A 26204-nucleotide genomic window follows, 5' to 3' on the forward strand; every position below is an offset into this window, starting at 1 on the left:
AAGCAGCTCCGCGTGCCTCTTGCGCGCAGCCACCAGACCCCCCAAGCTCCCATTGGCCGTCTGGTGCTCAGGGCAGGGGCAGTGTGCAGAGCCCCATGGCCCCCCTACCTACGAGCCGGACCTGCTTCTGGCCACTTCCGGGGCGCAGCGCAGTGTCAGAACACATAGGGACTACTAGTTTTTACTGGCCAGCCGCCAGGGTCCCTGGGTGCTGAGCAAGGTGACCCAGTGCCTTGCATTCCGCGACTCAGTACTGGGTGGTGACCCGAACTTTGAAAACCACTGTACTAGACAGGACCTTGGCTTAACAGTTCATCTGAGGGATGGTACCTCTAAGAGTGCAGCACTCTCCCTGTTGTGATGCTCTATCAACACTGCTTAGGAGTCCAGATTCTACTTGTTGTAGGATTTAAACCTAAATCCTGCTAAGACAGATTGCTACTAACTGAGCCATGCTGTCATGTATGTTTAAGGATATAAAAATAGGTTTACTTGATACAGTTTCATTCTTTCAGCAGCAAAAGCACAGAATACTGGCTAGTCCACCACCATCTTTTTCAGGACCCTTTTAAAAGTGTACAAGAGCCATAGGATTCTGACATTCCTTAACCCATGTGGCAATTAATAGTCTCTATGAAATAATAATCTTCTATCACAACCACCCAGAGAAGGAAAAGTTTTGCTCCCAAGAAACAGAGAGAGCTGCAGATATATCTATTTAATGAAGATATTTTAGTACAAAGAAAAATGACACACAAATTGATTTTGGGCCCAATCCTAATAGCAATTAATTCAGTGGCAGACTGGGACCCTTAATTTTCTGTTAAAATATTTTAACTCATAAAAGTACTCTTATTCAAAAATTATATTTATTCAATATATTGTAAATGAAAGGTTGATCCATTTATATTTAATCATATATTATATTTGGGCAGATAATATATTTCTATACAATACTGCCAGGAAAGGCAGCCAGAGCTACCAACATACAGCATCACTTTTCCCTTCCGATGTTTTGTGTCTCCATTTCAGACAGCAAGTAGCTGTTCAGCTCAGTATGCCCTATGCCCTGGTATGCTCCCTCAATAGGCTATTTACATAAGACCTATATATATTTTTGTTAGAAAACACATATTCACACTGTATGCACTACTTGTCTTTTTCAAGGCTAGCAAATTTTAAAGTCTGCATTTCTCAAAGAAACAAATAAAATATATGTTCTCCATTTGTAGTCTTTTTGTTCCTATTTGTAATTTTCAGGAGCCTGGGCCTTCTGGGGAAAGGCTTTATTTGTTTGCTTCCCACTTGTCCATCTGCTAAAAATTATTTTTATAAAACCTAAGAGAAATACTATAAATCAATTCTGAATCAGCTGGCTGCTTTATACTATTACCATAATGTGCACAGGGCCAGCAGCTCATAGTAGGGCTCACATGGAGGAGTCATATACTCCTCCAGTGGTCCCACTGACTTCAACTGAATCATTAGGACTGCTGGAGAATCACAGAAGTAAGGAACTACTAGATGAGATTAAATGTAAGCCCGGCTGTGCACCCATGCAGGAGAATAAGGGAATGTAAGGAGCCCCCAGACTCTGTGTGGGCTACCTGTATTGCCAGAGCCTTTGCAGATCACTTCCACCCTAGAGCAAAGGACCAGGCTTCACTGACTGAGTCCTAATTTGGTTCCAACCCTTCTCCTGATAGAGGGCAACTACACATTGCTCCTTCCTTAGGCTGGATTGTAAGGTTACAGTCCAGCCCTGTTCGAATCTGATAACCTTACTCAAACTCACAATCATCGGGAAACAGAAGCCATCACAACTGCCCTTCATAGTCCTCAAAAATTCTCCCATCATATTTAGTCTAAAGGTTGCCAAGAATCCTCCTCCCACCCCACACACAAATTGGACATAACTGGACATCTAACTTCTTATGGGATTTATTGTTCTCTTTCCCATATGCATAACTCCCATCGACATTACTGATAACACTGCATTAATAAACCCTTGAGTGGGGAATAGGGCAAGAATGGTTTACAGTATATGCTCTTAAACAAACAGACATCTTCCCATCATTTTTATATAATATATGATGGGATATACCTATCTCATAGAACTGGAAGGGACCTTGAAAGGTCATTGAGTCCAGCCCCCTGCCTTCACTAGCAGGACCAAGTACTGATTTTGCCCCAGATCCCTAAATGGCCCCCTCAAGGACTGAACTCACAACCCTTGGTTTAATAGGCCAATGCTCAAACCACTGAGCTATCCCTCCCCTCATCACAGGCCTCCAGAGGTGAATTTAACTTTGTAACAGCAAAGGGTAACCATCAGACTTCAGGAAAGGAAAGCTTTCTTTTTTTAGATGGGACAAGGCCAAAAACACGCTCTTCCCAACTCTGGTTGAGAAAAGCAAATGGTATGAAATCGCCCATTAGCTTAGTTGCCTTAATCAGGGATGAAGACTTTGCTTTGCTCTTGGGCCTGGTCTTCACAAGGAAAAAAGGAGTGTTCTTTCCTGGTGTTAGCTAACATATGGTAAAATCTGAGATCATCCACCCTGAAGGCTGTCCCTCGTCATGACAAACATGACTGTAAATTCTAATATAGAGAGGACACACATGCTTGTTCATAATCATGTTTAATCCTGTGTCCAGCAAAAAAACGTGTGTCCTGTCTACAGTCATGTTTCACCACATAATGAATGTATTTTAAAACAGCAAAAGATTCAAATACAAACATACCTTCAGGGCTAAAAATCCTGATTCACAATCTGTCCAATCACCCTCTATGAACTTTCATGGTGGGGGGTCTCTGATGGGAAAAAATCCACAAGTGATGGTGGCTGCTTGATACATTTAGCATGCTTGGAAAGGATTGTAAAAATGACACATAAAAAGCATTCAAGTGTATTCTTATACATACTGATAAATACACAAGAGCTGCTGAGAAAGGATTTAGGACCTCTTCCTCTATAGGAATCAAGCAAAGCTAGGGGATCTCCCATATCAGTTTTCAGCTGCTATCTATCTACCTGTGAAGATCTGGGTATGAATTTAATATTTTACAGCAGCATTCATTCATGACACAAACATTACACATGCACTGGTGCTGTTTTACAGTCGTGGCTTCAAGACATTGAGCATAAAGTTTAGACTCTATGATGGGCTGTGTGTCCTTCATCACCCTCAGATCTGTAGAGACAATGAAGGTCCAAAAGGAATATGAGAAGTTTACAGATATTAAAGTTCACCTGGGTGCTTATAAAAAAAATTACCATTTGCCTAGGCTTCAAAATGAACAAGCAAAGAGCGGAATGAAAAGTTAACTCCTAGATTACTAGATTCTCCTCCCTGGATTGCTTTATATGCAGATTTCCCTTAGTCCTTTCACAACAGAGGAAGATTAAGTCCATCTTCCAAGGCAGTTAACGTTCTGTATGAACAATAACATTAAACTCGTTTTTGGCAGAGTGATTTTTATCGAAGGTGTTCTGGGATCTTCTTAGATGTAGGCAGAAGGAACTCGTTCGGCAGTAGATTATATTTAGCTAATAGTGGAGGTGGGTCAATGACAATCAGGAAGGCGTCTATCCAATTCAGATACAATTTATAAATACCTATATGGACATCAATGTGAATTTAGTTTTATGTAAATTTATAACTGGGGGGTGGGGGATTAATCACATGGTACTAGCCATCACATGGATAAGACCTCAGGAATGGTCTTTGTTACTTTCTCTGATTATTTTATTGTTTGCAAGCTATAAGTGTCTTTCGCTTATTCTAGGGTGGTCACTTTAAAATTATTTCTCCAATAAGGTCCAGAATGACTTTGTACTCCTAGCAGCCAACCAGTTGACACTCACTCTCATGGTTTTACAGACACAGGGATCTATCCAGATGACCCATTTAATGGTTTGGTGCTATTGGACTTACCTAGTATAACAATTTCTAATAGACTACAAACTTACTAAGACAGCCACATTTTTAGATTGCAAACTATTAATGGAAAATAAATAACTAGGACATACCCTGGTTTCAATTTCTGGCCTCATTTTCTCAGTGTCTGCCCTATCAACTGCAAGCACTAGAGAGGCAGTGAACCCAACCCTGGAAATGTGGAGTGTCCCTCTGACTAACCTAGACAGAGGCACTGATGGCCCCTACAGGAAGCCCAATCCAGTTCTAAGCTAGAGGGAGGTGACACCTAACTTCAAGGATCAAGTAGAAGTTCAGGGATCTGGCTAGAATAAGGACTCCTGAGAAATAAATTTTATAGGAACTTCATGATTCCAGTCATTCTTTCAGTCACTTTTCTGCATAAGTGAGTCAAACCCACCCAGGCACAGAGCCTCTGTTCTCTCTCCACCCTGCACTGAGGCTCAAAGTCTGTGGCGCACTAATGTGGCCACATATGGTTTGAGAAAGGTTACCTCCCTCACAGCCATGTTAGGTCCTAGACATTTGATCCAAATCATTGGCCCATTCACTATAAAATATTTTAAACTTGGCATTTGAATGAAAAAAATGATACCTGAAATCCTTGAACTAACTCAAGTCCCACCTTGAGTCCCTCTTCGCTGCAGAGTGAACCTGGGCAGATGTTGCCCCTCATTCCCCGCCCCGAACCACACATACAAGAACCACATCCCGGATTTTGGTGATGCTTTAAATCTAAGCTGGCTAGCTTGTCTATGGCCATAGGCTAAAGCCTGAGTGTCACCACACCCACTCAGCAGCGAGAACACAGGCTAGATTACTTGAGAGCCAAAAGTCCTCCAATTCCTTCCCACAATTCCCCCTGGTGCCCAGAGAGACAGACAAGTTCTTCCACAATTCACTGGGAAAGAATCATAGGGCTGCTTAGCCTACTGCATGGTTCATGAGATATGCCCCCAGAAGTCTTAGCAAGACCCAGGTGAGTGGAGCACCAGTGAGGACACAGTAACTTTAGTGCCACTTTGTAGTGTGGCTGCTTAGACCCAGGCTAGGCAAACACGGGTGCCAATTAAGCAAATAAGACATACCTATAGTTAAGACATACTATAGTTTCTAATCCCTTAGCAACTTTAATTCAAACTAATTCAAGTTGATTGCAAACCAAAACAAAAAACAAAACATTGTTCTGTCAACATACGTCTGGTTTGTCTGATGCTGAAGCACATTTAAATGCACAGAAAGCTCCCATTTGGGTCATTGATGGACTGCTGCTATACAGAGACTGGCAGCCAGGGGAATTTCCTCCCCACCCCAACTGGCAACAAGAGTGAAACTAATGTGAGTTTCACAGTTGCTCACAGATTTTTTCACCCTACTGCAGCTTTGAAAAATTCTGAGCAGCCCTAGATGCACTGAACCTGCCAGTCTGTGAATTCATGAAGACAACACTACACTGGGTTTCACTTGGCTCATGTTGGAAAGGTTATTTTCACAACCATGCAAAAGAAAAACTTTTTTTATTTTGCGCTGTTGCTGTTAAATACATAGACATGAAAAGGAAGAAAATGAGAGTTCTAAACATGCCTCATTTTCGTTGATGTACTATTGTAGCATGTACTGAATTTCAAAGCTCTTTGCAGTTCTACTGTAGAAGCAACACTGAAATGACAGCTGGCAGATAAGCACAGCAGAGACAGACTCTCCACACACAGACCTGCAACTAGAAGAGCCATAATCGGAGAAAAAGGCTGGCCAGGATCAGAATGCCAAGACTGCTTTGCCTTTGTTTCACTTCTGCTGGTAACTCCATCAAGTTACAACCTGATTCAACATTTCCCAACCTTACCGCCTGCCTCTGGATCCAGAATGAAGTTATTTGCAACAAAACAATCAGAAAACTGTGTGTATGTAGTGTACTGGTTAAGTGTGTGGTTACTAAGGCTAGGAGATTGTTAAAAAATAATAATTGCAAGATGGGATTTTTCCTCCCTGATGACTTTTGCCTGGTTGAGAGTTCGTGAACCAACCCCAAAATATAAACCATTTCTGAAAATTCAGTTTTCATTGAAAATTTTGAACAAAAAATAGATTCACTCTTGTGGTGTTTGAAAAAAGTCTTTTCACTCAATTCTGAAACAAGCTACCTAAGGGAGAGTTCATGTGTTAGGCCGAGGGCATGGAGACTAATCCTTGAGCTCTATTACCACTCTGGCTACTGAGGAGCCTTAATAGTTCAACATCATTGCCCCTTTTTTCCAAGTTGGGGAAACGGAAGCTCTCAGATGTGACTTGCCCAAGATCACCCACTAAGGAGCAGCCAGCATTGCGATACGCACACATTGACAACCAAGCCTTCTAGGTCAGAGTGTGGATTCTACACTTGTGTAGAAGAAACACCAGGTAAAAGAGACAGACTAGTAATATGTACAGTGATGGTTGCACAAAAAAGGTGCATCTCTGTGGACATTTGTGTTCAAAGATGTGCAACATCTAGCTTCCTCCTGTAGGCTATGTGCTTTACTAACTCAACGCAGACTGCTGGCAAGACATGCATGATAGGTCATCGGAATGATTCATCACAGAGCACAAGATACACACGTGTAATCAAAGGGTACGTCTATACTTACCCGCTGGTTCGGCGGCAAGCAATCGATCTTCTGGGATCGATTTATCGCGTCTTGTCTAGACGCGATAAATCGATCCCGGAAGTGCTCGCCGTCGACGCCGGTAATCCTGCTCTGCGAGAGGAGTAGGCGGAGTCGACGGGGAAGCCTGCCTGCCATGTGTGGACCCGCGGTAAGTACCTTTAAGTTCGAACTAAGATACTTCGACTTCAGCTACGTTATTCACGTAGCTGAAGTTGCGTATCTTAGTTCGAACTGGGGGCTTAGTGTGGTCCAGCCCTAAGAAGACAAAGCTAGAGCCCAGATGTCCTTTTCCTCGGTCACAAAGAAAGAAAGCCAGAAACAAAACAGGGACCAAACCAAAGCTTTTTTAGTATGTGTATTTGTGCTGAATATAAAAAGACAGATGTAAAACTTACATAGCATGGTAAGTGCCCTATAAAATCAGTGGGAGTCAATTCAATTAATAAGACTCAAAACTCAGAATTTTAATGAGAATCCATTGTATGCCTAAATGTGCTACTGTTTTTTTGCCCTAGTGCTTAGCTTTGCGCAATATTTATCTCATCATAAACTGCACCCTCCCCAGAAATGGTCCACTAAGTAGATGAGGATAAATACCTGTTGAGAAATTATAATACATTTTCTTTTTTAACACTGGCTGGCCTAACAGACCAGTGAAATATGGGACTAATCTTGGACTAGACAGCACTATTCACGGGCAGTCCTTTTTCCATCACAAAAAGAAACCACCACCATAAGTGGCAGTCGCAACAAAGAGCCAAAGGACTGAATAGTCATGACACTCAGTTACCCTCTTACTGCAAGAGATGGTTCTTCCAGGTCAGGGTTTGAACACAGGAGTGGGCCAACTTTGGGGTAGCTTGCACTCTGGCTGCCCATATCATACTTATTGTGTCTCCCCATTTAACCTCATGGACCTTAACATATCTACTCTGGAAGGATGAAGCACAGAGTCAGCCCAGCTGGGAATGGAACGTGTGGTTCCAGAGACTGTAGGCATTTCTCACTTGTTACTTAGATTTATGTTACCTCTCTAGCAGTGGAATCTGAGAAACAAGCAATATGTAAACCAAATTACAGCAGAAAGCAAATAAGAAACTATAGCCTATTACCAGGCAAAGTCTTCTGAATGCAGAGAGCCTGAGATGTCTTTTCTCCCAGGAGCAACCAATTTTTAACAAGTCCCCTTTAGCAAGCTGTCCCTTGGGCTAGGATCAACTACAGCAGGTGCCTGGTTTATCCATAAACCTTTATATAAACATTCAAATGCATGTGTGTATGTATGTAGAGAGAGACTGTCTTGAATACATCTCCCCTCGCAATTACGTTGACATATCAGTGCTCTGGCAACAATCACTTACATAGAAAAATTAATACCAGGAAGATATTTAATATAATTTTGGCTTCTTTGAATGTGATTTAAAGATGAAAGGAGGAGGAGCCAGGCCCATGTGATCAGTCAGCACTCCATGGGCCATCACCACATGCTCAGGGACCAATTTGAGAGCCACTTTCATAGGGGCACTTTTCAGTTACTGGGTTTGTCTTTTTTTTTTTTTTTAAGGGTAGAGAGATAGGCAAAAAAAATGGCTTACTTTTTGTAGCCTCATGCATAGGTGTGTACTAGTTCTTTTACCTTTTCCTCCCCCACCCACCAAGAAAAGCTAAACCCAGTAAACAACATCCCCATCTACTTGGATCATTGGGAGCTACTGTCCGACTCCCAGGAGATTTCATACATTGTCACTGTGGTGATTATCATTTGTATTATCATAACGGGCAAATGCCCACTTATGTGGAAATCGGGGTGGCTTGCTAATCTAAAATGAGCTGTGTGTTTATTTATACTGGCCTGTTCCTGGAGTAAGTCAGGTGTCATTTCAGCTAGTAATTATCTTTTCTTAAAAAAAAAAAAATCTGTAAATAAATACAACATGCAGTACACCTCCTGGGAAGGCTGCTTATCCTCTCTCTTTAGTAAGTCTGGAAGATCCTTCACTCGGTGTTTGTGAGTAAGCAAGGCCTTTCTCAGGAGTGAAGAGTTATAATTAGCTTTCACCAGAGAGGTAGATATGGGAATACAGGTTTCAGGAAATTTTCACATTAACAGTGTCTCTTTAATAAGTGCTGCTAGTTTAGAAACGCAGAACAGAACACTGTATTGACTACACTGGTGTCTAGGAATATGTTTAAGTACAGTGATCTCATTCTTACCCTGTTCTTTAGGAGTACTCTAATCTTTCTTTTCTATAACCACCCTCTGCTGAGTTGAATTTGGAAAGACTTGCGGCTGTATTCCCTACTCGTTTATTTTCTTTTTAGTCATTGCCGTCTTTTGACTAATCCACAGCACAGATTTGAAATGTAACTGTCATTTTCAATCTCCTCAATAGCACCAACCAAGTCTGTGCTGGATATTGGAGAGAAGAAGAGGTCTGAAGCACAGGACTGACAGTCGGGAAATCTGGGTTCTCTTCCCATCTTGGTCACAGACTTACTATGTCATCTTTCTCCCCATCTGTAAAAGGGGGGAGATACTACCTCCCAGTGGTGGTTTGAGGCTTACCTCATTATTTTTTATATCTGTTGTTGGAAGACATATTGTAGATGTGGAGAGAAAAATGTTAAATGTAAACAGTCTGCAATGCAGACGTGCTCCTGGGAATGAAGAAAAGAGGCAAGCAAACAAAACCTCACAGACCCTGCAGAGATGGTTGATTTCAGAAGGGGAAATATTGATTTCATTCTAAGCTTTGCTTCCCCTAGCCTGGCTTCACCAAAACAGATTTAAGCATGCCTGCTTTTCAGGTGCAAGAACATAAATTCTGCCCTCGGGTGGCTCTCAATGATATCACAGTGTGCGCTGTACAAGCCCCAGAGCAAAGAATGTGGCCTGTGGAGCTGTGGCTAAGAATACATTCAGTGTATGCCCTTGTTTGCCTTCATAGTTGCCTGTCTAAAGTTAACAGCCAGTTGATTTTTATTTTACTGTTTGCCAGCGCTGCATACTAAGTGCATTTAATGTTGCTGAAAGCTGCTAAATTGGCAGCAATGGGAACTGAAGTCCTTTCTACACAGAACAAGTTCAGTATGGGCTTCTCCCTTACTGCCGCATCCCGATGCTGAGACACTTCTGTGGTCAGAGCAATTCAGGGCCCAGGAACATCCTGTCTTTGCCTCTCAGTTGGGACTGGCAACAAACGTGCTAAAAGTAGTATTGACTGTGATGTGGTTTTATGATATGACTATATTGACATCAGTACAGCTATTCCCTACAGAACGGGGAATAACTATTCTAGTCTAAATCAGCTTTATAACAGTACCTGCAGCCATATTAGGGCTTTTAACTGTGTTTTTTACCAAAAGTTATATAAAGTCATACCTCTAGCCAAAATAGTTATGTCAGTTAAATTAAGTGTAAAGTTATACTAGTATAACTGCATCTACGATAGAGCTTTTACCAACACAGCTATGTCAGGGGGAAAAAATAAAATCATACCCTAACTGCCATAGCTATGCTGATAAAACTCCTACCGTAAGTGTAGACCAGGCCTTAAACTTAATAAAAGCCCATAGTGAGGCTGAGAGGAGGTCAAATAAGTTATTTGATATTCTCTTTTGTCTCCTATGATAGCAGTTTCTCCCTCTCATGCCCAGAGCATTTTAATGTAGTGAGTGGATGGCATATACTTTCTCTGGCTGGCTAATGTATTAAGAAATGCATTATAATTGGAGTTGTTTAAGATTTTTAGGATTTCTATTCGGAATTAGTTCTTTACAGAATGAGGGATTTTTCCATTGTGGGATTCATACCATAATTAGACAAAATGATGGACTAAGCCCCAGTGGAAAGAATACACTGTAATTGGTGTTCATTTGTGCTAGATAAACCCACAGAGACAACTCTCTGGTTCTTTTTATCATAGCCGCTTTTGAAGCGCAGTGTTCAGCTTGAAATCGGTATATCATTGTTACTTAAGTATCTACAATTCTCCTTAAAACTTGATCCCTCTAACTATGTTTTTAGGCTAATAGTTTAACAGGAAGTAAGCAATCTTGTCTTCTACCACAAGATGTCCTGAAGAAAATACAATCCTGTCAATGGCTATCCTCAGAAGCACCATATTGGACTAGGACCACCATTGGTCTGTTTCAATATTCCTGTGTTCCTCTGTGTCCTAGAGCTAACGTCCCTGGGGAAACTTTTCACATGCTCCAAATCCTATTTGTCTGTGTGATCTAATCAAAGCAGACTATGCGAGAGTATGCTCCAATATACACAATATAGAATCAAGCCAAAAGCCAACTGAGTATGGTTGTTGACAAAGACCACCCCTGTTTAATCTAAGCAAATGCTACGTGTGGTCATGTTCTACTGAAAGAAGATAACATACGGTACCAATATTGAAACTTATTTATTGCATCTGGCATAGTATCAAGAATGACTGTTATCGAGGAATTAACCTTCAATACCTATAGTCCAAGCCTAAATAAAGTAGAACTTAGTTTAAGATGAAAAACTTGTCTCAGAAATCTTTGCAATCATGCTGTTAGTGTCCTAGATAGCTGGAAACAACAAGTAACCCGGTAACATTCACCTTGACCACAAATGTATTTGTATAGAAAAAACACAACCATATTGTTTGTATATGCAGTTCTTGTAGCTAATTAGCACCTGGGGGCAGGTTGTGTATAAACAGAAAACAATAAGGGACCTGAAATATATCCCCAGCTGAACTCTGCACACTATCAGCTGCAGCACCAGGCAGGACTTTTATATGCCTCTTCATCAATCTTCCACCTTTTAAATAAAAGGAAGATTCAGATAAAGAGAATCGAAATGGAACAATTTTATGCATCGTGACAGAGCCATGAGACTTAGTGCCCTAGAGAAATAAAGAAATGTAACACCGTCTGCTCTGAGACAAGGTTAGGCAGTTTTCTTGTGATTTTACATACAAATAATTTCTTTGACATCAAAAAAGTCACCATTAAAAAAAAATGAACTTACTAGTAACTGTGCCAACAGTGTCTTCATCAGAACTCCTCTTCAGCAGGCACTTACAGATGTATCCTCTGTATGATGCCTCTTCCTTACCACATACAGCACTTATAGGGAATCAGCAACTGACCAGGGGACTAGTAATTGGACATGGATCATTTCACAGAGGCGGCTGATCAATTTCAGATCTGGCTGATAGTGATCTAAAGTTGTTAGAATCTGATCGTTTTTCAGTGGTCTGTGTGATGGTGATCTCAGACCAGTTCCTAGTGGACAAATGTCTATTTCCCAAAGCCAAATGTAGTGGCATTGTCTCTGCAAAGTAGCCAAGGACTGATAACACCACAGGGAATGGAGAATCCGGTCACTCCTAGTGGTAGTCCCTCTGGAGTACAGCTGAGGCACACTCCCATTTCTATTCCTACTGCCCAGGCTGTACCTTTGCATAGATTAAACACCTAAGTCTATCCACATCTGTCAATCCATTATTTTCACACAGACTGCAACTCACTTAAAAATCAAATAAACCAGTAACTAAGCTTCAGTTGGTGGCAATTTCCCTTTACTTGGCATGACCGTACAATTTTTCCACAGTTGATCAGTATTTTAAATATGGTACTGTGACAAGAACAATGGTTTTTTCCACACTGAAAGCGAGAAGTGAAGTTACTGTAGTTGGAAGTGTAGGTAAATAGGCAGCCATGCTTGTTTTAGGCTGAGACAAACAGGACAACTGTGAGTTCAGCAATGTTCACTCTAGGGAAAGAGTAATGCAAAATAGTCTTGTTTTGACATTAGCACATCTAGCAGGAATCACTCTCCCAAATATAACAGACTTCTGTTTTAGATCTAAACTGGTTAAGCTACACCATGTCTGAATTTGACCCTATATGTTTGAGTGAATTCTAGCAAGACTGATCATTAGACAGATGACTGTCTGGAATTGCAACACATTTGCTGATTTCTGACTGAGAGAGAACACCATATTTGTAAAGTACACACAGAGCTTTCCAAATTCATTACATATATAAATGGACTTATCTGGATTATTTCTCCTTCCTCTTCCAAAAAAAAAAAAAAAAACCTGCCTACAGCTCAAAACTTCATAATTCCCTATTTATGTGAAATTTATGTTGCGCTATCCACCATCTGGTTTGCCTCCACATAACTGATATTTTTGACATTGCTGGTGATGAAAATTATTAAAATTTAAAGAAACACAAGAAGTGAGTAGAAATATTTTTTAGCACAGATTCTGTTTGGATCAGAATCTCTAAACATATATAAAAAAAAGAGCGCTGGCACAGACTGGATAGTTCGAAGATCCTCAGTTTGAGATGCCTGAGTGAGGCTCATACAGAAGTACCAAAAATCGCCACTTTCTATTGATGTTAGACTGCCTTTGTGGAAGAGTTAGTGGTTACAGGGCAGACCCCACCTGGACAGATAAATACATCACAAAGCTGTCATTGCTATTGGCACCCTTGGTGGCAACTTCATAGGCCCAGGAATGAATGGACGGGCCCACCAAGCTCTCCTCTCATCTCAGCGAGGAAAAGGCAGTGATGGGGGAGCTGGTGCCACCAATACCTGTCTGGTACTTGTTCTGTAGATAAAACGAACTTAAATTCCTCAGTGCCACGAGACTGGGACTTTTCATAAGAATTATATTCACTAAAAGAAAACACAGTATCAGGTTCAAGCCCAATTTAAAAATTAAAAGAAGAGGACAAGCAGAGTTCAAAATAATTAATGTCCACCTTAGATGTCACGTTGAAGTGTACATCCCTCAGGCAGTTTTTGCTGTCACCAGACAAGCTCTCAGTCAGAACATAGCACAATTCTCAAAGTCTCGTGCAGATCCCAATATCTGTCTGTAACTTTCTTGAGCACCTCCCAGTGGCTGGGTGTGGCATGGCAGTCCTTTTCTCATCCCCTGGTGCCTCTTGCAGCAGCAGGCTGTTGAACTTGGTTGACAGGTCTTCGGTGGCTCAGTCCTCTAGCCTGGTTACAGTCAAAATGAACCCCTTCCAAGATAGCAGAGTCCAACAAAAACTGTCTATCTGTCCTCACCAGGGTCTTCAGCCCCGACTCTGGACCCTTTAAATTCAGCTCTTTGCTCAGGCTTTTAAAGGAGCCTTGTCCCCTGCTCAGAGGTTACACCACTTTGCTGATGGGGGAACCCAGCCCCACTCACTATTCCAGGTTCCAACACCCACTACATATCACTCACTTCAATTAGTTGCTGCTGTTTCCCTGGACCTCTTCCCAACTGGCCCCTTTATCTTCACCCCTGATCTTAAGGTTAAAGTTCTCACGTCCTCTCTCCCCCAAACTTAAGCAAATGCAGCCAGTCAAGCTTCTGTGGCCAGAGAGAAGCCCCTTTCCTTGCCCCTTTGGTCCCTGCCCAGAACTGCCCTGCTAAAACCATGCAGCTCCTTTTATCTGAGCCTGCTGGGCTGCTGATTGGCTGCTTCCATGAGACCGCCCTAGCTGGCCTGGAGGACCCACCTTTGCTGGGGCAGGATGTAGTAGGACCACAGAATCTCCTGTAGGGAGCCACAAAGGCCAGGTACAACCCATCACACTGTCCATCCACCGTGAAATGAATGTAAAACACATTCAGATTCTCTCTACATTTTGTTTTTACAATGAGCTTGGAAATAACAAATGGATGACAGCTAATGAAAGGGACTGAAAAGAGTAAAAAATAGTCTATTTGATGCCTTTTGAGCCTGGTGTAATGTCTGTCTGAATGTGCAGCACTGCCCTCTATTGGCTACACAATGTATCATACTTGTTCAGTGCTTTGCTACTTTTTCAGTTTCCTCCTCAGGCATTTAGCGGCACTTTTAGTTAACTAGATGCTTAAGCTATTTCCACACTGCATGTACATTGTATAGTCAACAGTGGTGATGTCTATACCTCTCTATAGGTAGGGTTATACTGAAAGGAGGAACAGAATATTTTAGATGTACAGCAGGTCTTTGTGCCTGTGAAAATGCACATATACCACCTCAGGATCTGATTACACTTATACTAACACAGCTGCCTTTGGAGAATAAAGCACTGAGATTTCAGAGAATGTGATTTGCCTGGATGAAAATTAATTTAAAATAAAATAGGTATATCCAAGGGATTGTGTGAAAACCTGAACTGGTATTGGACTCACATCGTGGATTGCTGCTGATGTATTTTCTGGTAGCTGGGATACAGGAATATCATTTCACAGAGAGCAAGAAACAGTGCCAAAGTGTCACCAGCTGAGGTTCCCTAGAGGATATGCAAGAGACTGGTTGCCAGGAAACGTCAGCCATATTGAACCTTCACAGCCAGGATAGCTCTCCTTATGTTACAGACTCCCTTTCAGCCCTTTGCAGAGGCCTGTATTTTGACCACTATCCAAACTATTTTGTTTCCTTTTCAATTTTATGCATGTCTCTTACACGGACTGTAAGTTATTGTTTTCTCTTGGTTTATTTGAGGCCCATTTTCCATTTCTGTAATACAGCATTTTTATCTACATGTTTGAGAGGAAACTACGCATCATGTGTATGCCCCAAACCAGATCCTCAGCTGGTATAAATCAGCATAGCTCCATCGCAGTCAGTGGAGTTACACCAATATACATTAGTTGAGGATCTGACCAAGTACAGGCTAAATACCAACTTCTGTTCACGTGAGCCAAGTCAGAATAAAGGGGAATACCCCAATCCATTGGCAGGGCACAGAGCACCAGCACAGCTGTACTGTACTATGGATTATACTTCAGCCCATGGACTCAGCCCCAGGCATTCAAGAGTCATGAGACAGGCCTCAGAAAAAAAAATAACTAAATTGATTTAAAAATCATACTTTTTAAAAATTATTTCATTCTTTTTATTTGCTCGTCTTGGAGCTTTCGGGGGCACTCAGTCACATTTCAAGCTTTTCTCTGCAGCCATAAGGGCGAGAAACCAACTTTAAAAAAATAATTTTCACATGAATCCAGGAGCTGGGGATATAACATAGACACCAAATATTGCAAGACTCACAGTAAAAGTCATGAGTTGGCAACACTGTGGACTATAATAGTGGTCACACTATCTAAATCCCCTCCTTATGTGGAGGATTAATCCAATCAATGCACTATCCCTCTGCCACTGCCCAGTTCCCTCATGCACCTTCTCCCATCCTCATCCCCCCACACAGCATTCCCACTGTTTTTGGGGCCCTGTACAAGAAGGAAAGGATTTGTACCTGTTTTCTGATGTAAAGCTCTCCATGGAAATGTACCCACCTATTTTCATTTATTTATAATATTTTTAATTTGTAATATGTTTACAGTTAGATAAGTATGCAGATTTCCTCCCCTATTTCAATTTCCTTCCTGCATGCAATATTTCATACATAGACTATTAAATGCACTCCAGAGTAGTAAGGGCTCCATGGTGATAGGCCATCAATCTTGGGTGTTTTAGATTAAATAAATTGAGGACAGATTATCTTTGACAGGCTGGTGATGTAAGGTCAGGTCTTGCAAGGTGCTGAGTACACGCAACACACATAGAAAATGAAGGTGATTAGCATTAAAAAAAGTATCAGGCCCATTTTATATGGGAAGAACTCTGCTGTGCTTTCCTAACTTTGAAACATGTTTTGATAACAGAGCTTTGGTTAATAACTACAATGGAATAAAAGTTATGTACATTTGGGATCAAAGTTAGTTCAAAACTCATAACACATATGGGGCTTACCAAGAGGTCAACATACTAGCTTTTTCTTTAGCAACGTGTAATATTTATTCTTACTTAACATGGCATACTCCTGAGAAGCCCTAGGGGAGTCACAATTCAAGCCAAATATAGACCACCGACAGGTATCATTCAGAAGGTTTTAGAATACAGCATAAAATGATATCTGGATGAGCATACGCTATAGCTTTTTGGGACACGGACACACAGATGGCCAAAGCAATCTTTGATAATAAGGAAGGAGGGCTTATTCATTCCCACAACACTAACAGCACGTATGCCAAACCTCAGCACTACCAGTCATCTGAATAATAGACAGTCTGAGACTAGTGAAAACTCTCAATTTTTCTGAATATGCATTTTAATCTACTGATATGAAGTTTTAGGAGGCAACTAACAAGACTGAGCATCAATATTTTGTTTCTGCTTACTAATGTATTGGAGTGGCTTCGTGTCTGTACCTTTATTTTAGAAAAGACTTTCCCCCACCTACCTTTACATGATATTTCACAACTATTAGAATGTTCTATTGAAAGGTTGTTTTTGTTTTGTTTTTTAAAAATATCACTTATGTATTCTGAAAACGATTTAGAGACTTACGGACTCCGATGCAGAATCTGATCTCAATCACACCTGTGTAAATCCAGAGTATTAACATTCAACCTAAACTCTGGCTTCCCCACATCCATGCCAATATTGTATCACATCATAATATATACTACATTCAAATACAACCTTCCTAAATATCCATTAATCAGTACAGTCTGCTTTTTTAAAGTTAAACAATTTGCAGTTTGGCTTGTGCTAAATTAAAGCAATGGGGCATTAATTATCATTGCCAATGAACCATCAACATGACAAACATTTGTATAATCAGATTCACTAAATCTTTTGTGCATCTTCCTAAAAAACTAGTTGTTGTGTGTGACCTTGTCATATTAACTAACACAGGAAATAAATAGGATTAGTGCTTATTTTTGATAGTTCCTTCTCACATGTACAACTGTATATTGCATTAGGCTTAAGATAGTGTATTTGTGGTTCAGTTTCTGTGGCCAATAAAGGATTATTCTTTGCTACAAGGGTTGAGACTTGTATATATGTATTAGATATAGGGTTTTTGTTTGAATAAAAAAATTAAAAAAAACCACACTACCCAAGAAGAATTTTGACCCCCAACAAGGGAGAGGTGCCAAAGACTTCATGAAGTCCATTAGGTCTTCACTGATTTTATGTGGAAATCACTCTGATACTGCAATGATGGGCGGCAGTAAAAAATCCTAAGGTAGATAGAATTCCTCCTGCCCTGCAGGAAGTAAGAGTCATAGCTAGAGGAACTTGGGGACATTCAATGGAAGTCACCCATTCCTACAGGCAGGAAATCTCCAACAGAAGCAATTTTAAAGTGCCAGGATTCTCATCCTGCAAAAGCTTATGCATATGACTAGCCCCACTGTACTCAGTTTTCAGTTAATATTGCTCCTCTCAGCAGTAGAATTGCCATGTAAATAGGATAAAAATAATTTTCATCATAGTTTTAAAATGATTATTTATAGTTTTCTCCATAAACACTCCTGCTATCCTTGCTCATGTAAGTAGTCCCATTGACTTCAATGGCATTTGACACATGAATAAATGTCACAAGCTCAATCCCTATAAAAGTAAGATATGAGGAAACAAAAATTTTACCACATTCTCAGATGCTAGCTGTACTCGGTTAGCATTCCATGTGCTAACTCATGCTTATCTACAGTGACTGACGCATCATCAGCACAGGTTGTACTGGAACAGGGTACATAGAGTGGGATGTTTGCGTCATGGGCGCTGCTCTTCAGAGCCCTACAAAACAAAATTAAGACATTGTAAAACTTTTTGAAAACATTCCCATGTTCTGTGCTCATATGATAATATTACTGCTTTTCAGGAAGGTTTTAATTAGGAGACTGCTTAGCACATATGGAAATCTAATGCTCTGTACAGTACTGTATAAACAGTAAAGGGATGTGATTATCTTGAAAATCTCATTTAAATCTGACCATTTTGATATTGTTACAAGTTAACTCCGAAAAGGACTATAATTTGAAAGACAGAGGGGAAAACTATTTTCCCTCTGTTTATCTGTAAGTTTCCTTTGTGCTTTGACAGCACTTTGTGTGTGGCCCATTGCACTTCCTCCACTAACACAATGACCTCACTCTTGCCAGAGGAAGACAGTATCAGATTGCACTGTCCCATAAATAGGGCTTCTGATTTTCAGTTTTTATAAACACCAATAAAACACCCCCACTTAAAAAAAATAAATAAACTGGAGTTTATCCAATAAACACCAGCAATGGTTACTTGTACCTAAGGCTCGTCTACACAGAGCAGTAATGCAGACTACAAGGGAGTGATTTCTAAAGCATATACTATAGTAGAAGCAAATATAATAGAAGCCCTACCCATATACCATATGTGTAAGATAGTCCTCTCAGAGCACCCCCTTGTGGTACAACATGGCCCTGCAGATACTGGCTTTAGCTCCAGCTGGGGCTTTGTAAGAAGTCACCCACAGACAAGAATACCGTAAACTAAGATTTCTGCTTTGTAAGGTTTTATTTATTAAGTCTCTAACAGCAAATCAAACCACTCCTTCACTCCTCCAGTCCAGCCCTTGTTCCCAGGATCCTATAGCCCTCCTCCTACGATCTGCTGCACTGTTAACTCACATAGGTTTTTCCCTTCTTAAGTCAGAAATGCCACAGCTCTCCTTTTGGGCTCTGTACTGATCATTCAGGCCAGCTGCAGCCTTTACACAGCTCCATCAAAGCTAGCCCCTTTCAACTCTATAAAGCAAAACAGGCCTCATCTCCCTTTCTGGAAGCTTCGCTTTTATTACCAGGCCTGAACTAATTTACTCATATGACCTCCCAGTCATAGAGCTACTCTAATTTTCTGCACCTGGGGAGGCAGACGAGTCACAGGTGGGAAAAGGGCCAGTCAAGCTGTTACCTTGTGACAATGCAAAGCACAGTTGTGCACAAGTTTGCCTGCTGTTTTGTACTGCGGGTCACTTTGTAAAAAAAAGTCTGTAATGTGGACTCATCTCCCATCCCAACACCTCTCTAAACCCACTTCTTGGTTCTCATAGGATTGTATTCTATGAGGCCATCAGGAGGTATGCTTTTCCACAGGCCTTGCAAGAGGATGGTAAAAAAGCAGAGGCAAAGCTGAAACTGAAGGCAGGAAAGTGCTTAGACAGAAAAGCAGATGCGTAACTCTGACCATGTCTGGTGATGATAATCACAAACCTTCCAAGAGGCCCTTCTAAACATCAGCCGGGGCCAGAGGGGTGAGAGCAGAAAAACCCTTTTACAGTTATTTTTCCTTTTAAAATTACAATTTGCAATTTAAAGAGAATGTTTTAAAATTATTTAATTTCCCTTTGATTTGTTAATCCTCACACCTCTCTTCCTCCCCCTCGCCCCCCTGCAAGCATACATAGGTAAGTAGAAGTAATCCCATTTTTCAGGGGAAGACACAGAAAAGGTAAATAGTTTGCCCAAGGTGCAATAGCCTGTCAGTGATAGAGGCAAGATTAAAACTCAGGAGCACAATAGATCCTAGCCTGGTGCTCAGTCCACTAGGCAATGCTTGCTGTCTCATTGCTGTTAATTTTTAAGCTCTTTGCAGAGTTACATGTCAAGGTAACGTGCATTCTTGGCTCTCCTGAAAGGTTTGCCTTTTATAACCTGAAGCATTTAAAATCTTTTATGTCTCCTTTGTGCACAGGATTTTTTTGAGGTCAACAAAGGGTCACCAGACACTAATTTCCAGGAGAATATGCATCATTTCTGGGATTTATTTTTAGTTAATGCTCTCTATCTGCAAGACCACATACAGAGCCAGAGTTATTTATGCTTACAGGATTCTAAATAAAATATAAACCCAAGAATTGAAACCACATTTGTCTCTTTTCCTTCTGTCTCTCATATCATGATAGTTTTAAGTGTGTGCTGTTTTGGTATTGGTGAAAGGCTTTGCTTTATTTGACTTTCAGGTAGTGGGTGAAGCCCCAGAGGAACAATAATGGCTGTTACAAAAAAAAAAAAAAAGAGGGGCCGGAAAGACAGAGGTCAGCTAAAGGGATTGTTGCCAACTCTTGTGGTTTTAGTGCAAGTCTCACAATATTTGGTATTTTTCTTAAAGCCCCAGCTACTGGAATAAGGCATTGCAAAAGAATCTCAGCTTTCATTTTAAAATGAAGTAATTTTATTTATTTTGCAGAGAAGAGCTTGAAAAATTGGCCCAAGAACACTTTGAAGGCTCAAAAATCATTACACAAAGAAAAAGAAAACAAAAATGTATGATTTAAAAAAAAACTGTGATTTTTAAGTCAATATGATTTTTGGGGGCTTGATTCATGATTATTTAACAGGGTTGGCCATATTGTAAATGCCTTTGGACAAATATAAAGGGCTGAAGTTTCGGGTTCACTCAAAGGGTACCAGAAGAGGACAGATAGCAGAGACCTCTGGACAAGACCCACTGCTCTGAGGTGTCAAGGAAGACAGTGAATGCTACTGAAGGGAAACTATGGTCATTCTGCTTATTTTCTTATCTGTACTTAACTTCCTTATTTTACTTTCATATCTCTACTAAAACTACACTTCGAATATGCATTATCTTGCTCTTCTAGATACTCTGGATTTTCTTCATACACAACAAGTCTCAGAAACTGCTCCACTAAGAACCTTTTATGGTGTTGGTTTGTTCCCGTGGGCTCTTACAACTGTCACTGCACCAAACTCTTTCATCCACTGACAGAGAAGGGAGGAATTCACCTGGTTTTGAGAAATTGATGCTCACCAGAATGTATCTATTAAAAGCTCATCCTTTCCTACATATACATGCAAATATAATATTACTATTATTTTAGTATACAGTTCCACCCCCAAGTTTCTGATTGGATGGTGGAGGAGAATGACATCTGAACTAACTGTGTGTTTGGTTAGCATTTTCCTTTAGAAACATTGTACTAGTGAGGTAGTTTAGCTCCTCCCCAGAGAATAGGTAGTTTGCTCTGGAGAGAGACAACTGGAGACAGGTATCAGATGGGACCTCCAGAGGAAAAAAAAACGGGAAGGAAATTAAAAGAAACAAAGTAATCAAGAAGTAGATAGTAGCAAGTTCCAGTGGGAGCAGGAGCAATAGAATTAAAGGGTGTCTACACTTCAAGCTGAAGGGTGATTCCCAGCTTGAGGAGACATATTCGTGTTAGCTCTGATCAAGCAAATGCACTAAAAAGAGAGAAACCAGGTATGTACTTGTGGTGGCTAGCCCATCCCGCCGCTCACGCTGCCATGGCTACATTCTGTTTTTAGCACACTAGTTCACTGAGAGCTAGCCCAAGTATGTCTCCTTAAGCTAGGAATCTCACCCTCAGCTCAACATGTAGACATACTCAAATGTGAGCAGCCCCACCTTGAAGTCATACATACCTGAGCTAATGTGTCCTCACTGGTGCTGCACAACATTTATTTCAGGGTTTACACGTGATGGGCAGGGGTTACACTGGGGGCGTCTGTTTGTGGGTAACGTGTGTGATGGACCATGACCATTTGTCACGGGGTGACACTGGCCCCTGAGGGAGCTGGCTCGGGGCTTGCCCAGTGTGGGACTCGCCGCCTGCAGGTCCCTTGCTCGGGTCAGGCCCGGCTTTGCTGAACCGAGGGCGCCCCCTAGCGGCCGCTCGCAGCCCGGCTTTCCGGGAGAGACGCCGCTTGGCCGCCCCCGGCCCGGCTCAGGCGAAGCGGCCGGCCTGGAGCCGGCCATGAAATCGGCCTTTGTCACCGTGGGGACGACCAGCTTCGAGGAGCTGATCGCCGCGGTGACCGCCCCGGAGACTCTCCAGGTGAGGCCGAGGCGCCCTTCCCGCAGGCGGCGGGGCCTAGTGCGACCTTGGGCCTGCCGCGGCTCCCGGCTCGCGCCGCAGGCCCCTAGCCGCCCTGGCTGCTCCCTGCCCGCGCGGGCAGTGTCGGCTGCGCCCCGGGGCTGGCTCCCGCGCTGGGGGGACGTTCCCCTCACCCGGCGCCGGCTCGGCGCGGGACTCGTGCGCCCGAGGAGAGAAGCGGTGCTGGCCCCCGGGCCGGCCCAACCCAGCCCGCCTCGTCCCCGGGCCAGGCGGCGCAGAGCCCAGGGCGATGTAACCTCCCCTCCCCCCGTCTCGCTGTAGGTCTTGCGGAGCCTCGGCTACGGCCGACTCGTCCTGCAGGTTGGCCTAGGGGCGGCGGCCCCGGCCCCGTTCCGCACGGCGGCGTTTACACTGGACGTGTTCCGGTTCAAGGAGTCGCTGGCTGAGGAGCTTGAGAGAGCAGATCTGGTGATCAGCCACGCAGGTAACGCGGCTTCGGGGGGGGCGTTTGAGCGTCTGGCGGAGGCAGGTGCCCGGGGTCAGGGAGGCGAGCTCTGCTCTCTGCTGCGGAGAGGCTGCCTGCTTTGGGCCAGAGCAGGGCCACTCTGGTGAGCTGAAGTGCTGGGTTTGCTGGATTTGCTCTAGGGCAGGGGTCAGGAAAACTGACAGCCTGAGGGGCCACTGACAAGTTTTAGAGCTTTTAGCTTTGTCCCTGTGATGAAGTGGGGATTGTCTGTAATAGTTTCATGACACCGGTGCGTGCCTCAGTTTCCCCAGTATGCTGCATTATTACCCAATGGGTGGAAAGGGGCTATTTGCTCTCAGGGCAGGCTAACAGGCATCGGTATGAATATCACCTGGCTGTCTGAGCTTCAGTGGGGCATTGGAAAAGGACTGGCAGACATTGACCCCATGTCAATGGAGAATTTGAGAAGATAGTGGCAAATCCAATCACTGGGATAGTGACAACTAGCAGCCAATGACCCAGAAGGAGAGAGATTTCCCCACCTCTGCAGGGTAGCTCAGCAACATACCAGCTCAAGGACAAAGGATGGGAAAGCTGTGAGGTGGGGGATAAGAATTGATGGCTGAAAGGAGACATCTCTTACCTGGGAACTGACTAAGGAGGTCAGAGAGAGAGAGAGCTTGAACCCTGTGGGTCACTACAGCTTGGCTGGACTCTGAGTTAACTAGAATGGTGTGTGCCATGGTTTAAGCTTCATTTCTCTATGCTGACCTAAAAACGTCCTATGCTGTGTTCCAGTTGACTAATAAACCCTAATGTTTTAACAATGCAGTTGGAGTATGTCTGCAAATGCTTGGTGAGGTGCATTAATTCCCGAAGAGTGGACAAGTCCCCACCAGGACTCTAGCTCAGTTGGACTCACTGAACAGAGCTCACAGTGTGAAACGGGAGTGCTGGAGCCCCAGAGGTCGAGTCTAAGGAGGCGGTGAGGCCACAAGGCCTACCCTGTGCAGGAGGAGTGAGACCCCTTGGGGGACTGGCGTGCTGAAGGTGTTCCTCCTAGAGAGTTTTCCAAAGCTAGAGGCACAGCACCAATTCTAGGGATCCGTGACAGTCTCCCAGTTAAAATTTTGTAAAATTTTAGTTAAAACTCCCATTCAAACCAAATGACAGTGGAATCATACAGCATAATGGGAGTATGGCCTGAGTAAATACTTAAGGGTTAATTGTTTTTTACTGCAAGAGTGCAAGGTGAAACTTGGATGCATATGTGCAAATACTGTTCATGTTACTGATTTCTTCTGTAGGTGCAGGCACTTGTTTGGAGACACTGGAAAAAGGAAAACCACTGTTGGTGGTTGTAAATGAAAAGCTGATGAACAATCATCAGCTAGAATTAGCCAGGCAACTATACAGAGATGGACACCTCTTCTACTGTACTTGTAGGTATGGCACATATTTTCATATCATTTGTGCCTCCTCCTAAGGGTACAGCCAACTGTTCTCACTTTGTTCCCTTAGAAGAAATTGACAGCAGCCATCCTGACTGAATGAGTATTATTATTAGTAGTATTAAGGTAGTGCATAGGACCCCTAGTCATGGCCCAGGACCCCATTGTGCTAGATATAGTTTTCACAGTTTTATTTTACAGTATCACTTACAACACATAGATTTATTGGGGGGGTGGGAGGGATCTCTTCTCTGCAACTGTACATCAAAGGCAAAAATCAGTAACTCTTCCTCAAACAGACAATGACTAGATTGGGCATAGCTCCCTCTAGAGCTACCACTGCTACATATTTTTCCCAGGGTAGATTACTACTAGAGTTACGCTTGGTGCTACTTTCACCAAATAGTTGAAAATCTGGTTCCAAGGTTATCATTTTTAAGGGCACTACTGATTCTGATTAAATAACAACACTCTAAACAGAGCAAAAGTGAAGGAGTTTGAGTTGTAGTTATTCAAACTGTTCAGAAAAACAAACAAACAAACAAATCCAAACCTCTGAAGTTGGTAGAAAGCAGCACTGGCCAATAGATCTAAGTAACATACCTTGTAAGGTCAATTTAATAAAAGGCCCTGTCTCTTCAGAAGCTTCTGTTTGAACTTATTTAGGTCTTCATGTTGAATACAGCCTTAAAACAACATCAGAAGTTTGGGTTGATCAACCACTATCCTACCCAGAAGGAGAGTTGTTGAATAACCATTTAGATCTGACACAAGCTCTCTTGTCTTGCACACTGATTGCTCCTGCTGTCTAACACCTGGTCAAGACTCTATATGGCTGTCTGTAGTCAGGAGATCTTAGGAAGGTAAAAACAGGATACAGATTGGATAATGTGAAATGCATTCACAAGTGTCTTAAATTTAAGTAATCTTATTACTTATATAATGCATGGTACTATTAATGAATAAAATAAGATGAAGTCCCTCCCTCAAGGATCTTAAACTTAATATAAACACAGATAACACAATGAATATTATTGTCCTTCATAAGTGAAAATCATTCAGGAAAAATTAAGAAGGGAGAGTGGGAAGGCTTTAGGATACATGTTATATGTTTTATGATTCATGTTTGGGAACTTTGGGTTATCATAGTAATTTCTTATGTTTTGGTAAATTTAAATCTATTTCATGAGACATAAATAACCAAGTGAAAATGTTTAGTGGAAGAAGAATTTTGAGAAGGGATCTGAAGGGCAGACAAAAAAGGGAGTGTACGGTGGCTTTTGACCTGGGACAGCACCTAACCCACTCTGAATCTGGGTCCACATTGAAAGGAAAAACCATTGGTCATGTTACTCCTGGGGGAATTCTACAACAAAAAATCCAAAATTCTGCATATTTTGTCAAAATAATGCAATATAATCACACCAGTTTCATTTATTTTGGTAATTTATTTAAACTACTATACAGGAAAAAAAATCACAATAACTGTTCAGCATTTCCTAAACACATGAAAGTTAAGTTACAACTACTTGGTAACCAAGACCCTGCATTCCAGTTATAATCCTGGATTTTCATTTACATTACTTTTATTTTGGTGTTCTGTAAAGTAGACTGCCACTTTAAATTGCTCAGACTTTCACACATGAGAGTCACACAGTTTGCTAATCATTGTCCTGCATTTATTTTAAATGGATAAGTAAAATAGATCCTGAGCTGTAATCTAACCCCATTGTGCCTCTCTGCCAGAGGAAAAAAAGTGAGAAAGCCCATAGACCTTCCTAGCTGAGGATTCTGTTACTGTCATTTACAATAAGGCTCCTTTACACCACTCTGACAAGGTAAAGGAGCCTTAATTGACTAAGACAATGGAAACATTAGCAGCCTGCCTCAGGGACAGAGCTTACTTCACACTGCCCTATGCCAGTCCAAGCCCAGGATGCAGCAATAGCGAAGAGAGGGACAGAGTGAGTCTCTCTCACTCATTTGCACCACCTTACTCTCTCTCCACGGACACACACACGCATATCCAGCCTCCCTTCCCTCCCCTCAACCCCCCACGGTGATCTGCT

The 26204-nt window shown here is 42.1% G+C and overlaps 1 protein-coding gene across 1 annotated transcript in view; it reads left to right on the forward strand.

Annotated features, from left to right (window-relative positions):
- Positions 1–22067: 22067 nt before the first annotated feature.
- The window catches only part of ALG13 (ALG13 UDP-N-acetylglucosaminyltransferase subunit), a 56599-nt gene continuing 52462 nt past the window's right edge, over positions 22068–26204 (forward strand). Inside the window, exons 1-3 of the mRNA XM_024217395.2 lie at positions 22068–22218; positions 22540–22702; positions 23992–24130. Of these exons, the coding sequence (XP_024073163.2) occupies positions 22138–22218; positions 22540–22702; positions 23992–24130 (383 nt within the window). The 5' untranslated portion in view covers positions 22068–22137. The remainder of the gene's footprint in view (positions 22219–22539; positions 22703–23991; positions 24131–26204) is intronic.

Source organism: Terrapene carolina, unplaced genomic scaffold (genome assembly GCF_002925995.2).
Source record: "Terrapene carolina triunguis isolate 2854851 unplaced genomic scaffold, T_m_triunguis-2.0 Scaffold131, whole genome shotgun sequence".
Lineage (NCBI taxonomy): Eukaryota > Metazoa > Chordata > Testudines > Emydidae > Terrapene > Terrapene triunguis.